The sequence below is a fragment of the Diadema setosum genome, chromosome 1 (assembly GCF_964275005.1).
Source record: "Diadema setosum chromosome 1, eeDiaSeto1, whole genome shotgun sequence".
NCBI classification, from domain to species: domain Eukaryota; kingdom Metazoa; phylum Echinodermata; class Echinoidea; order Diadematoida; family Diadematidae; genus Diadema; species Diadema setosum.
The window spans coordinates 8,837,669-8,853,229 of NC_092685.1; the positions used below are offsets into that span (position 1 = coordinate 8,837,669).

General features: G+C 37.7%; 1 protein-coding gene across 2 annotated transcripts in view; it reads right to left on the reverse strand.

Annotated features, from left to right (window-relative positions):
* The window catches only part of LOC140233908 (calpain-9-like), a 72,654-nt gene that overhangs the window by 33,883 nt on the left and 23,210 nt on the right, over positions 1 to 15,561 (reverse strand). For both annotated transcript variants that reach the window (XM_072314007.1, XM_072313999.1), the window contains exon 3: positions 1,067 to 1,136. In XM_072314007.1, coding sequence (XP_072170108.1) covers positions 1,067 to 1,136 — 70 coding nt within the window. The remainder of the gene's footprint in view (positions 1 to 1,066; positions 1,137 to 15,561) is intronic.

Consider the following 15,561-nt stretch of genomic DNA (forward strand, 5'->3'; position numbering starts at 1 on the left):
GGGTTCCAAATTGATTGAAATGCAATGCATCCTGTTGGATGTTCCATGACCCGCAAATTCCACCACTTGTTTCCTGCAGAACTCATCATGAGTAGTAATGGTTGGCTTACTATATCCTCATGTGGGCCTCAATCACAAGTCCCAAACTAGATCGTAAGTGAACTTCGAGCATCTGTTCCACCTGAATGACGGTTTCAGCCAGTAATGTTCAAGGCACACACACACTGTAAGGATGTGCCATAGCAAAGCCAAGATATATCAATATCAGATCTAAAAACAAACAAGCTACGGAATCTTATAGTTTCCAATGTTTTTGACATATAAAAATACTTTGTGCAAGCCAACGGGAGGGTATTATGTGATTACAGTATCTTCTAATTTGTAATTGTCTGCTGCATGTACTGATGTTTACCAAAATCAACTTAAACATGGTGAAGAATTGGACCCCAAGTACTCCTGTATGTCAAGGTCATCATATTCACATTTAATATTGCATTAATCATGCACAGTATAAAATACTGGTAATACTTCTTAATCTCAGCAGTGCTATATGAACTGAATAATGACATCTAATCCATTTACCCAATCTGACAAGATAATCTTTATCATTTGGTGAACTCATGTCACACATGAGATATTAGAAGTTGACCTTTCAAATACACTCTTGATGAGCTTTTATTGCACGTGGTAAAAGTTCAAAACAAGTAATAGCTGGTGTCACTTTGTGAGACTCAATACAGAGTTGTAGACGAAAAAAACAACAACCATACATTATGACTTACCTACACAATCAGACAAAATTCCCTTGTCCCTTGAGATTTTATGCTCACGTGAGCTTTACTTGTTCAGGACATGCTGATTTTGTTATTAACACACATTTTTTTTTTTTTCACTAGATATCTGCCTGAGTATACACTGAACTAGTCTTCAACAGGCTAAGGGCAAATTCAACTTATACGGTAGTTGAAGGCACTGTCAGCCCAGTGTGAAATGGTTACTGGCTTATTTTAACTACTGAGTGCCTGGCCTTGCCTGAGATACCATGGTACACTTCAAAAATACTAACCTAGCTCTCCTTGGGCAACATCAAAGCGACTTGCACCACCAACAAACAGCCGAGGATTCTGCACTAGCTCCTGTCATGTGGAAAGAAGAAATAAAAAAGAGGGGTCAATCTGAAGTTAAAAGATAATGGCAAATATGCACATACATACACACATACATCATACCTACATACACTGCATAATCTACATTTACAGGGTATATACAAATTGTGAACTTTTTTTTTTAATGGAAAAACAGAGAAATATAATCAGAAGAATAGTACCAAACGGTATTAATTGGGATATACACTGCTTTGAGTATTGGCTGCATAGATCATTTTGAACTCACATCCACCACAGCACACTGACCATTTATGTCCAAAATTTGACTTTATTTGTTTATGGTAACTTGATAAGTGAAAACATGTTTATTATGTTATCTTTTAAAGATTCATCGGAAAGAAAAAAGAAAACCTTAACATATCATGCATTAGTAATATTATGGATCCCTTGGGAACAAAAATAGTGCTATTTCTGCCACCCCAGAATACATAATTTTATCTAGAGTTTCTCATGCAGTGAATGGTATATCTATCACATACACCATGCATACTTGCCAACCCTGAGACTTAATAAATCTGAACAAACAAAGAAAAATTATTTAAAAATCTGAACATTCACAAATTTCATATAGGACCTACTTTACTATTAACAGATATTTCCAAAAATCAGAACACACTGAAATGAATGCATTTTCTTTCAGTAAAAAATCTGAATATTCAGATTAAAACTGAACAGTTGGCAGGTATGCACTATGAAATCAGTCTGCTGGCCCTCCACTGCTTCTATACACCAAAATCTGTCCTTTCCACATGTAGTACTATAACTTCTCTTTCCCTCTCTCTCCCCTCATTCTGTTTTGCTCTTGGTCCAGGCCCCCCCCCCCCCCAGTTTTCTCATCCTCTCTCCCTTCATAACCCATAAAATTTTGATTTACTCTGTCAATAATACACCAGTAAACGAAAGAATCAAATGTAAACCTAGCTGCAGCATTTGAATACGACCAGTCCAGAACCAATAGATCAAGTCATTGTGAACAACTGTCATGTTATAAAAAGATTGCCATATCAAGGGCCACTTAAAAAGATTGCCATATCAAGGGCCACCTACACCGACAGTGAAAAATCATGACATTACACAAATTGCAGCATTATACGGCCCAAGTCACAGGAAAAAGCCACCTAAAACATTCTCTACCTTTGTGTCAAGTCAGCTTCTCCTACAGCGTAAAAGCTAGCATGTGACATAAAAATTGTGATACACATACCACTAAAAGTATCACATTTGAGAAATAGTCACACTTTTTTTCTGAATAGTCATGCTTATTTCCTGTGCAAAGGATGTATGAACGCTGTGTGAAATAGCACCAGTTTTTTATATCCCACAATGCGAGGCACATGTTGGATGCTTTCTGAGTATTGTCGTGCCCTTCTTCCTGTGTATTGTTATGTGCGTGTATTATACACCTTGTACTGGATGCGAAGAGTCAAGAACTACATGTGCACATGTATTTGTTTACAGACAGGCCACTACTTTCTTTGTTGTGCATTGCTGGATCAGGTTTTCTTTTTATATTTTTTCCATTTTTTAATCACTCCATGTTTGAAACTTGATTGTTCCATCTTTTTGAAAATAAACCAAGTGAACATGAACAAAATTGAATCTCTTGTACTTGTACCTCAGTATATAAAGGAAGCATACATAGGCTTACCCTTGGCTTGATTAAGAGTAATAAGTCGTAGTAAATTGTAAGCAGAATGCACAACATGGTAAGGGGTGCTACAGGAGGTTACATGCTGTTGATTTGAAGTTTTTGATGTCATGCATGCGCGACAGTGAGGTAAAAGTCTTATGCATGCACAATTCGTTCTTGTTCAAACTGGTGTGATTTGGGTCACAGTTTTTCTTTGTGAACCCATGCGAAATGGAACATGATTATCTTTCCCCCCATACACATGTGAACCAGAGTACAAAAAAAGTGCAATTTGAGTCGCGATTTGAATCACGTTTTTTCAGTGTGTGTACATGGGCCAATTAATGAACAAAGGCCACAATATCTCTCAAATGCTAAAAGGATTATTAATATTTTTTTTCTTTTTTGATACTGTGTGAATGGAAAAGTCACAGATTACAGATTGAACATTTTAATGCTGCAATATCAATAATAACTAGTAAAGCACTCGGAGAGCGCAGACTTCTGCCAAGCAGCTCATTTCCATCCATACATGCAAGTTGAAAATCACCCAATGTTCCCACATAGAAGCCTTTTCATCATCGGCTTCCAGCTACGTGATGCCTCGTCTCAGCAAAGCACACACTTAGAGCGCATATGAAAACTTCATATGTGCAGTTTGAACTCCCCAGTTCATTGACCCTATCTGCTGAGACCAAAAATCCTTTAAAAATTCCATGAAAATTCCCAGATCACCACCAAAATTTAATCATCTGTTCCTTGTGCCATTGTCAACTTTCTCTGCAAGTTTCATTCAAATGATCCATTCTGCACAAAGACAAGCAAACAAACTAACCAATGCCGATGAAAACATAACCTCCTTCCTTAGCAGAAGCAATAATCATGACGTTTTATTTATCCAGGGTAGTCTCTTACAGTGCTAGTCTTGTTCTTCCAGAGGGTCTTTAGTGTAAGTAGACTAAATAGGGCTGAATTTGACAGTCTATCACTGAAAACTACACACAGGTTTTCCAGTTTTGCCTTAGAAATAAGTCTCAATTGATTTTTTTTTTTTTAATTCCAACCATCATTAATTCAAAGAAATTACAGTCCCAATCTGCATTCAAAGCCTAAAATATGAGGATGCATTTTGACTGCTTCTTCATAAATGCCCAGCTTGTGGCAGCTAGTGATGCATTTACATTGTTTTTCTCGTACATCGTGTATGTTCAAAGAGCACCATATCTTTCATGTTTCTCTTTATCGCAATGTGCCTTCCACTGGGCACCTGAATTATGCGCATCGCTGATGATCTTTCTAGCTTGTCATTTTGTGTGGTTCATTTGTAAATTGAGTTGTGTTTGCGTCCATGAGTGCAGGAATGTGTGGTTTGGTACGACCTTTGTTTGGTTTGATACGACCTTTGTTTGGTTGAGCTTGAATGCGTTTGACCATGCATGATATCAATCTTTGGCTTACTGTGTGAATGCAACTGTTGATTCTTATATTCTTGTGATTTTCATGTAAACAAAGGTTTGTGAAATCAAAATCTAGTTCGAAGGATTTTTAGGCTTCATCTTATAATGGCTTTTATTTATTATGTGCAATGACCTTCATAATCACAATTTTGTATCTTTAAAGAATTGATCTAATTTGCATTGCTTCCTTGTAATTTTCAACGCCTGGTTTTAAAACTGTATTACTGATTTCCGCTGGACATCTTCTCCTTCAACTAATGTGTGTTCCTTATATTTGTATGATTTGTATGCAATATTTTGACCTTAAAATGTACAGGATCTTGATGTGAAACAACATTCACTTGCTGACCTTTTCATCCTGTCAAAATGTTGAAATAGACAAATAAACAACTCTTGCGTAAACTACAGAATTTGAGCACAGATATTGAATATCATCAGCCACAAATTATGCATAAGCATTTACAGAGCATTATATTTTCCCCTATACCATGCCCCAATGTTTTTCACTCATTATATAACCATATTGTGAAAAGTAATAACATTGTTTGCTCAGAATCCTTCTGTGATTATTTGGCCGGGTGTGGGGGGGGGGGGGGGAGATTCCGCTGTTATAGAAACATTATGACTACTGTACGAGCTGAAATTTTTGCGGTGGTTTTATTTTCACGAATTTCGCGAATCGCCTTTGAACCGCGAAAATAACGACACGCAAAAATAACAACGCGCGAATAACTAAGTTCAGTCAAACCCTCGCAACCGCGAAATGAACAACACGCGAAAATGTCCTCCAAGTAGCAATTCGCGAAAATATCTGTACGCGAAATTTCAGCTCGTACAGTATTAGAACATCAATTTATAGGCCACCTGATAGACTGCACACAATATAGGGGTCTGAAAATCAGCTTTGAAGAAACATTTTGTACACTAAAAAGCATAAAGTAGATAAAGTCCACGGTTCTCTACAGAAGTATCTGGGATATTGAACCCCAACATGTGTAGCAAGCTAGGACTCAGAGTGAATCAGCCCCTGTGTAACAGTGCATGGTGTGTTATGACAAGATTTGCCACATTCACATTAGCAGAATTTCCTAGGACTGGCTGGCCACTCATGCATGTGTCAGCTTGTGGATGATCCAATGTTTTGAAGTAATCCAGCATGAGTCTGTGGCCCAACACTCCTGCTGTTAGCCCCAAAGTGCCTGCAAAATCACAGTCTCAAAACACAGGCCCTCAATTTGGGCTGGCCTGTGCATATCAAAGATAAAATTAAGATCTTTCTAACCCATTTCACCAGGAGAGAAAAACGTTGACTGATATACAAAGTCGTTGAAAGCCCAAAGTCACTTGCAGAGTAAAACTACCAGATTTTTTATTCTGATAGATTTGAACTTTGTGGCACATGTCTTGACAAGTAGACTGGCCAGCTGTATCACTCTGCAAGTCACCGTTAGGTGATGATTGACGAGCTGAAGTTTCTGGAGAGAAGGAATGTAAAAGTGTGACCTTTGAACTCTTATACATGTCCTACACATGCCATGTTTGGAAGAGAGGTATGCAGGGAATGAGAGGAGTGGTAGCAGTACTGGGCTTGAGGTAGTAGCCAAGGGGGCACTTCATGTTCAAGACCCAGTGGTAAAATTTGGGCCAAGAGAAAGGGCCCCTGAAATGACTCCTTGGTGATGATTGCAGGAAGGAGCGGCTTGAATTTGCATCAGTTTTATACGACAATGCGTTTACTATACTAAGGCCTATGGATCTTATGTATGATGTAGTACAAAGTGTATATGACTGTGAATATTATCTCAAATGTTCATGTTGAATACCAAAATTGTATATTAGTGGTGTTCTAATTTTTACAGAGTTTTCTAACAAAAGAAGGGGAAAATGGAGTGGGAGTACTTTCTTTTTTTCACGACTCATTGCAATTATCTCAAAGCAATGTAATTTGTGGAGAGTTTTGTTACTATTAGTCTATATCTGCTGTGAACTTGAAGATTGTACATTGCATTATGCTCTTATTTCTTTAATAAAACACAAACACACACACAAAGGATTGAGCAGTGGTCACCCACAGCAGATGAAAATTATGGTTGACAGAAACTGCTATAGCATTTTGTCCAATGCAGCACAATGTTTATTCACCCTGAGGAATAAATATCCAAATTGTTCTCATATCCTTGAAGGTCACTGACCCTTCACTTGAATTCATCAATGTAATGCACCATCAGTCAGTTGTAGGCCTATATCTCTACCATTACATACAATTGCAAATTTGGTAACTTTTCTTTTGTTCTTATAATGTGTGCTTTTGAGTATTAGTGCTGAAACATTTGAACGAATTTGCTTTATTCTGAGTGTCCTTTTCAACTGACTGAACTGAAAGCCAGTGAACCCAAGCACTAATGCATTAGCTGTAAACAGACACAAATCCCACACAAAAACAAACTAAAATTGGCTATTGCTGTTGCGCAGACAGTTAAAAAATTATAATCAAATTTGTTATATTCCTTCTGTTAGGTATTTCCTCTCAAAAAACAATAATGACGCTTGTTGCACAAAATACATTGATCTCTATACAAAGTATCAGACAAATCTGGATATTGTAAAATTGGTTTCTGTGTTTTTAGAAACTCACATTTGATTGCAACTTTTGATCAATTTTTCAATTATCTTACAGAAGCATGGAATTATTCTTTGTATCCCATTTTTTAAAACCCATTTACAGTCAATTCGGAGCTAATACTCTTACAACAGTATGTGGTATTCTTGCACCCATTAATCTGCATGGGAGTGAATACAGCATGGCTTTGAGAGCAATCAAGAATTTAAATCCTGACATCTCAGCACAATAGCATGACATGCTAAAGTCTATTGCTCATCCATCATGTGACACATTTGTCGATCTGATAACACTCCAAGACCTAATCAAATGACTTTAATGCCATCGATCAGCGTAAAATGGTGTACCTATTGCACTATGAAAAGCTGTCTGTGCAAGACCATCACAAAATACACTATTTGATTAGCTCCATCTCCTGTAAATGTGTATAAAATGTCATTCAACAATCAAACAAAATATCCACTGAAGATGATTAGTTTTACAGTAGCTTTGCAAAAGACCATGTACAAATATATTTTATCTTTTTTATAATTTGAAATATATCTATATCCATCTCTTTCTCTACTTCTTCTCATCATCGTTTTGTTTATTTTTTTTTTCTTATGGACACAAGTCACAGGTTATCAATATTTTCAGGTTTCCTCCCCCCCCCCCCCCCCCCCCCGGACTCTTCAATCCTGATATGTATCTTTAAATAGTGCAGGACAAGTTTCTTAAATAATTTCTTGCCCAGTACCTGGACAAACACACTCCAGATGGAATTGTCAGAGTAGTTTGCACAATGCCTTTTTTTTCTTTGCCACAGAAACACTTGAATAAACCTGTACTTCAGACAAGAAAAAAAAAAAGGTCTTAAAGAGACAGTGAAAGGAAAAAAGCAAAATGCAGACCACTGAAAAGGTCTAACCACAGAAACTGTACACAAAAGCAAATTGAGTTTTTAACTGCATTGCAAATGCAAAGCAAAACAATGCATACCCCATCATTCTATTGAAAAGAAATCAATATGACGCACACTAAGTTGAATTCTAAATTGATATTCGAGATTGAAGCGAGAGAACTTCAGAATTGCCAATGTCAATTTGTCTGTACACAATATCAAGGCATTTTGTGGTTGTTATCCTAAAAGGGTTAATCACAATGATACTCTTGACATTCCACATAGGGGCAGAGCACACAAACCAACATCTCTATTAGATCACTGATCACATCACATGTGTAGGAAATTATCCTGCAGCTGCAAGCACTTACTTTGTGGATAGTGTGTTAACTGCATTGGGGGTTTCTGTGAAGCCTGGAGAAAGAAATTCCTTGTGACAGCACTGTTCAGATATTAAATCACATTTGTAAATATACATCAAGGGTATTAGAGACAAGACAGACATAATCAAAGCAGGAGATTTAGGACTATGAAGTCATTATGTGCAGTCATACTGCACGCTGATATGAGGTCTGTGTACAATTTAAAACTTTGGTCTGTTGCTTGAACACATCAATCATCTTTTTTTATTGCACTAGTTGTCATAAGACAACATTTTTGATTGCCATATTTCACTATCATATAAATGTCTCTGTATTCTTTTTCTTTCCCAAATCTTTCTTAGACTCTTTACTGACAAACTGTAAATGATTACATGTCTCCTTCTGTGGCATTCAAGTGAAGTGTCTAAAAGTCTCGATATATTACAGAGTTTCTCTACTTTTTTGAAGTATAGCGAAAAGATGGATTTTGCCCCCTTGTCGAAAATGTCACTGGGAGTGTCTTAATATATTGCTATCAATACAGCTCATGTTTCATGACATTTGCCTTTAAAAGCACTACGTGAATAAATAAACTCCAAAGTGCATTGGCACACTAGTTGGCCACGTTGTTTGAAAACAAATGTTTGCCCTCTAACTACGAGTGTTTACTCATTCATAAATGCATTGGAACCACCATATTTCACAAATCAAAATGAAAGCATGACACACTACAGGAGGTACAGTAGTTGTATGACATGTATGATGTACAACACCTAATCACAATTTTGATTATGCCACTGCATGCAAACAGAGAATAGCATTAATTCCACAGGTTTTGCACGCTGCCAGCATTTTCTGCTTCTTAAAAGACAAAGAATTTTAATAGAAATGATGCATGAAATCACCTTTTTTTTTGTAGTTATGCATAATATATATATTAAACTATTTCTGACAGAGCAGAGAAAAGTGGCACAATGATGCTTCCCAAGCACTCACTTTCTTTTAACGGAAGATAAATTATAAATGGATTTTTGCTGACAGATACACAACTTAAGGATTATAATATCAAATTTAGATTATCATGGCCATCCTAATGAATCTTGAAAGTTACGCATGTATGAGTACTCTGAGAATGACCATGACGGCGATATTCTTTCAAATTAACTAAAGAGGCCTTCTAGTATCTACATTTATGAAGACCTCGTTTGTAGTTCTTTGCTGATTTTTGAATGCTAATCACAACATTACAACAACAAAAAAACTCTGAATGCAGATTTGAATCAAATTTTTCTTTAAAAACTATTCTCATGTTATGATCAGTCGACCACGATCGCGAGGCAAGTTTTAATGAATCCTGGGTGTGCACTGAACAGAGGAACCTCCTTGATATGATCAAGAAATTGGATCCTAGCCTGGCCTTGTATCCTCTTCCACCACTGCATACAAAGAGTATAATGTATGTTCATACAACCTCTTGCACGTGAGCATTTCAAGCATGGTCTTTTTGATTGACAAACCATGAAGTTTGTGACACAGCTGTTGTGTATGGCATGTCATTTGCAGTTATAGCTGAAATAGCAAAAGGACATTCCAGTCTGTGTCTAAACATTCAGCAGAACTGATCACATTTGAAAACATATTTGAGAAATGTGACTTTGGATGAGTTCCCTTGATAAGTGTGAAACTCCTTTCAATTTCTTCATCTCATACAGACCATGGTAGCTCAAATTATTAGCTGTTGCTGGCTACCCACCCCGTCTCATTTCTGATTATACCCTCCAAGCTAGAATGTACCATCCACACGACATATGTTGTGTATTCATACAAAGGCAAAAACAACACTGCATGTACAGGCTGCATATAGGGGCCACGAGCTGCCATCAGACTGACTTAATTATATGTCTTCCTCCGAGTTTGGAATGGTTGAGTGGTTTCCTCCAAAGGCTGCCCAGGGAAGAGATTTTCCACCAGAAAACAGATTCATGCATGCATTAACAGGCAGTCTGCCTTCAAAAGAGCCAACCTGCAGGCGAAGTACAGATTACTTGAAAAGACCTTTGAGTAAGACTTATTGAGTCAGGTGTGTTCTCAGATATGGTTGACAGAGTAAGTTGAGGTTCTGGACAATGGAATTAGGGCATTTGCTATTTCATCATTGTGATCATAAGTCATATTGCTAAATTATAACCAGGCAAACTGTTTGCTCAAAAGATCAAAAGATCTGCCTTACAGACAGCAAATTATTGTCATTTGCAAAATTATTGTCATTTGCAAATCCTGAATTACATTTTTAGTTCAGGCATGATTGCAATTACCACTTACAAGGAGTGTATATGACTACTAGTATGACACATCATTGGGCATCACTGATCTCATATACAGGAAATCATGGGAACATAAAACTTGGCCGTTACTGACAGAAGAATATGATATGTTCATTGAAATTCATCCTGCCTCCTCCTCAGTTCCACTATCTGATAATGAACACATATAAACAGAGAGAGAAATCCAAAGTAAGAAGGTGCTCAATGCTGATAGTGTTGGTGCTGTACATAAATGAAGATAACCTGTCACACATCATTACCTGATTTTCTCAAAACAGATGAGTATGGTCTCTGCTACTCTACATACCATGTGTGTCAACTTTGTCAAAGTTGCCATCTAATGTGATCTACTACATTGAAATAAAACCCACAGATCAGCGAAAGTTTGCTGACATTGATAGAGTCACGATCAATGTGAAGAACTAAATCATTAATGTATCAGTATATCAACACAGGGCGCCCTTCACACCATATGACCCTGACATACATACTGTAATCTCTCACATATATATATGGATACATCTATCTAGATTAATTTTCATACAGAGGTCATGTAAAGCCTGCTGCACATATGCAGCCACTGAGGTCATCCATTGTCTAGAGATGCATGTAAAGTGTATCTCCACAATGAGTCCAGTCGCATAGTATTCCTGAATGGTCCATATTTGAAGTATACACTATACACACACACACACACACACACACACACACACACACACACATACACATACACATGAACACAAATATCATGACCTCCATCCATCTCCTTCACCATCCCTTCTCTCAGATAGAAATCATCTCCTGCTCAGCACGCTCCAATTATTCCTCAAGAATTCCGGGCTGCTTGAGCAATCAGAAGACGGCCCCTCGCCCATTTAGGCATTCACAGCCAACAAACAAACGGCAGAAAGAGCTTTCATGGCTAAGCAGAGATACTGAATCTTCCCTAATTTTGCACGATACATGCTCCTTCTTAAAGACGCTGTTGATGAAACGCTGATGACACATTGATATCACCAAGAGGCAGCTGATCAAACTTTCAAAAAGTAGTCTACTGGTACCTTGAATATCTCAAACAATGTGAGTGGACCATCTTGAATGGAAAGGCTAGATAAGGCAAGGCTGGGCTGGGCTGGGCTGGGCTGGGCTAGGCTTTGCTGGTTTGGTGTACATAATCTTGAGTTTTGCTATGGCCTTTCATTTGAAGTCAACTGATGTCTAGAAAAATCATTATATCATGAAATCACATGCAGGTCTAAAGAAGAAGACATCATCAAAGAATGGTAATGCCAATGTGTAACCATGTTTAAAGTGAGAGAATTTAGTGACACTCTATTCATTTTCAGTGTTAACACTAACTTGCTTGTTTAATGATTGAACATAAAACGAGACATTAGTACCATAATTTTCTCATCTATATAAAACACTCTAATGAATAAATTACTACAGAATTCCATGATTGATGAAGAATTGTAATTACACCAACAGTATAATACAGATTGTGACATGGTCTTGAATAAAACTTGCTAGTAATTTCCTGTGGCAGTGGCTGCCACTGCAAATGATGGCATGAACTTCATGAATGTCTTGTATTGTCATTTGTAACATTGGTATTGTCTGCTGAAAGGTCTGTAGTAGCTTGTCTGCCAAGCTGTTTTACCATGTCAGCAGCAAAGTTTCCCCCCTAACAATGAGCTTAGCATGCTGTAACAGTACCTGCAAGTGTCTGATCTTGGCATCAAGCAGTGTAAATGCATCTATCAAATGGAAAGAGCCACAGGAATGTGACACATCGATGCAAGGGAGCTGTACTTTTGAAGTCTTAATTCCAAGGGATTTTCAGACTTGATTGAACAGCAATGATTCTAACACTTTATAGAAAGAGACAGGACATCCGCATAAATTGCAAACTAAACAAAGTTTCACTCTAGGTGATCCTCACTTGCAAAAAAGGGGTTTATTTGGAGATTTTGGATTGGAGAAGAGTCATATAGCCCATGCAATTCAAGTTTAGACCACCATGAAATCAGAACAATAAGGTTACTTGAACTGGAAAGATGTACTCTTTTCTGAATTATCCCACTGGTTGCTTGGCTGAAGTGCTAGCTATATCCTCCAGTGAACAAAATAATAAACCCTCAAAAGACTGTCTGATGCATTGGTTTAATGGATCCACTCTGTGATGTGAGTCAAAGATTCACAAAGGTCTACAACTGCCCCCTTTCCAGCTATTTATTTACCAGTACACTGAAGTCATTTGCATGAAAGGAGACACATATTTCAAGCTCTACAACCTGCAGTACACAGAAAGATATGGCCATGTTCCCCTGTTACACATTTGACATGATGAAGCCAAATTCTCAACTTCAAACTGCATTTCCCACTAGGTTTATGCAGTACACCGATGCCTTTCAGTATCACGATTTGCTTCACTGCTTCCTCTACAATCATCCACCATACAAGAGAGTCTATCTCTCCCAGTATCTCCCTACGCTTGTTTGCTTGCTTGCCCACCAGCTTGCCATAGGCAGGCAGGCAGGCACAAAGGCGTGACACAACTCAATAAACCATGCCTATCCAACACTGAATGAAGCCTGTTTGGCATATTGTGAGCATCCAGATTATCCTGAGTGAATTAGACATAGCCAATAGTTCACTATGCCTATCAAATGGCTCAGGAAGAAATTCTGTAGTCAAAGTACAGATACAATGAAAACCTGTGATGCCTCTACAGGAAGAAGTCATAAAAGTGACCCATCATTACAAATGCCAGATTAAAGATAAAAGAGTTCATGTTCACATTGACTTGAAAAAAAAAATCATACAAACAGAATTGTTCATGTTTCATCATAACTGAACACAAAATAAGAAAGCCATGGACTGTAAAACAGTTCAACATGTTTTCAGAGGACACTGGTATGCATGCCATTGCCTCCCCAGTGGGAAAGCTGTGGCCATGGAGCTACTACACAGAGACCTCTGCGTAGCAGTGCCATGCTGTGACATTGTATCATTGCATTAGCTTTCTCACTGGCCTGTAAACAAACTGTTTTTAAATTAATATTTTTTGGTCACTAACTCAGAAACTTCAACCCCTTTACACCTAAAGTTGTCAGTCATATGGGTTGTCACAACCTACCCCAACAATGAATAGAATTTTACTCAGTATTGGTTCAAAACAGGAAATTAGTGAAGATTATGGGCAGGTCAGAGGGAGACTCGTCGGGCAATTGATGACATCACTACCTCATCTTCTTTGTTTTCATGATTGTGACTATTAACATTACTCTCATGATAACACTTCTTTACTCTGCTTTAAAGGGTGTGTACAGTTCTGGTCGAGGTGAGGATTTAGCTTTTAATGTTTTGCGAGATATTCAGAAACCACTCTATGAGATGTCAAAGAGCATGCAGTTCTACGGGGTATCAAAAGTTTATTCGATGAAAATCGGTTTTCAAATGGCTGAGATATCCACACACAAGGTGAAACAAAGAGATACTAATAAAGTTGTGGCATGTCTTCATGATTTTCATGATTGTGTTTTCATGATTGTGACTATTAACATTACTCTCATGATAACACTTCTTTACTCTGAATATGTATTGGAATCGCAAGGTACAATGTACCTCACTTTCGAAGGCTGATTTTCTGACCTGGGTATGAATGAATTCTTCAGACTCTTTCTCATAATTTTTCCCATGAGAATTGAATTTGTCTGCCTTGTCTTTCACATCCTTTCACATAACATGTGATGTCAATGTCTGCTCTGGAGGGCAAGTGAAGTCAAGTATAAAACAGATCAGCTTTTTAAGTGCTATTCCACATTTTGTTTAAGCTGGCTTCCATAAATGGGGGAAATTAAAGAAAATATGAAGAAGTTTTAGTGAAATCAGACAGTAAAATGAAAAAATTGATACCATATAATACTCACTGTTGAAAAACAGACACAGAATAACGAAAAGGGATAGATGTAGATGACAGGCGAAGAAATATTTATGGAAAATGACCCAAAACTTTTTTTCCCAACATTGATTTTCATATCTCTGCTGTCAGAAGACTTTGTACAACATAGATTGGTTTGCATATGAAAAAGAACCCAGAAGAGAAAGTGGGACCTCAATGTTTGCACCATAACAATCCTTGCTTTAATAGAAAACTACAAGAGCTATTGACTTTAGGCTGATGAGTATATACATCTAACAGATCATACATACAAGAACAAACATACAAATCTGTATGCAAACACACACTCTCACAAAAGCATACATACTACATCTGATCCCCTTGTAATTAAGTGTGTACAACATATTCCCAGATTCCACAGCACTCTTGTTTGAGGGTAATCCACCCAAAATCCTTGACCCGATCCTAGCTACCCACACAGTATACTAGTACTCTGCAGTATGTATTTCAGCCTGGAAAGCCAACGCCTTGAGGTAATTTTCTGCATCACTTAGATTTGAGCCATTTATAATGATTAACCAGCATCGAGGGAAGTGCTCCCAACTCATTCCACTGTAGTGAGGAGTGTGACCTTTTCTTTGGGGTGTTTGTGACTGAAGTGAGTCATTGGATAGACACTGAGCACTATATTCCCAGCATGCTTTTACTTTAATTGAAATACTTCAATTATCAATGGAAGACAGTCACCTGCTCCCTGGATGCTGCAATCACATGCTCACCACTCTTGCCACAAGTGCTCCTGGTGAAATTCTCTTAGAACTTGTCATTTTCAAGTTGGGACAAGTTAATAATTAGAGGCGTAGGCCTACCAGTTTACACTCTGTAAAGTCCTTCACTACCCATCTACAAAAATCATCGCTTTGGTCTGAGACAAAAATAAACTGCTGCTCTATACAAGAACATCAGAGACCATATGAAGTGCCACACACGAAATGCCTTCAATCAAACAATGATGAACCTACATTGCATTGACATTTAAGATAATTCTTTTTACGTTCCCAAGCAGCATATACAGTCGGAATAAAAAGTTCTGTGCCAACCAACATGCACTATTTTGCAAGATGAGATTTGTAAGGTTTTGTAGATTTGTACAAGAACATTGCTGTTTGGCAACATATTACAGAAATACTAGAAACTTGATAAGATACAGTGAACAAA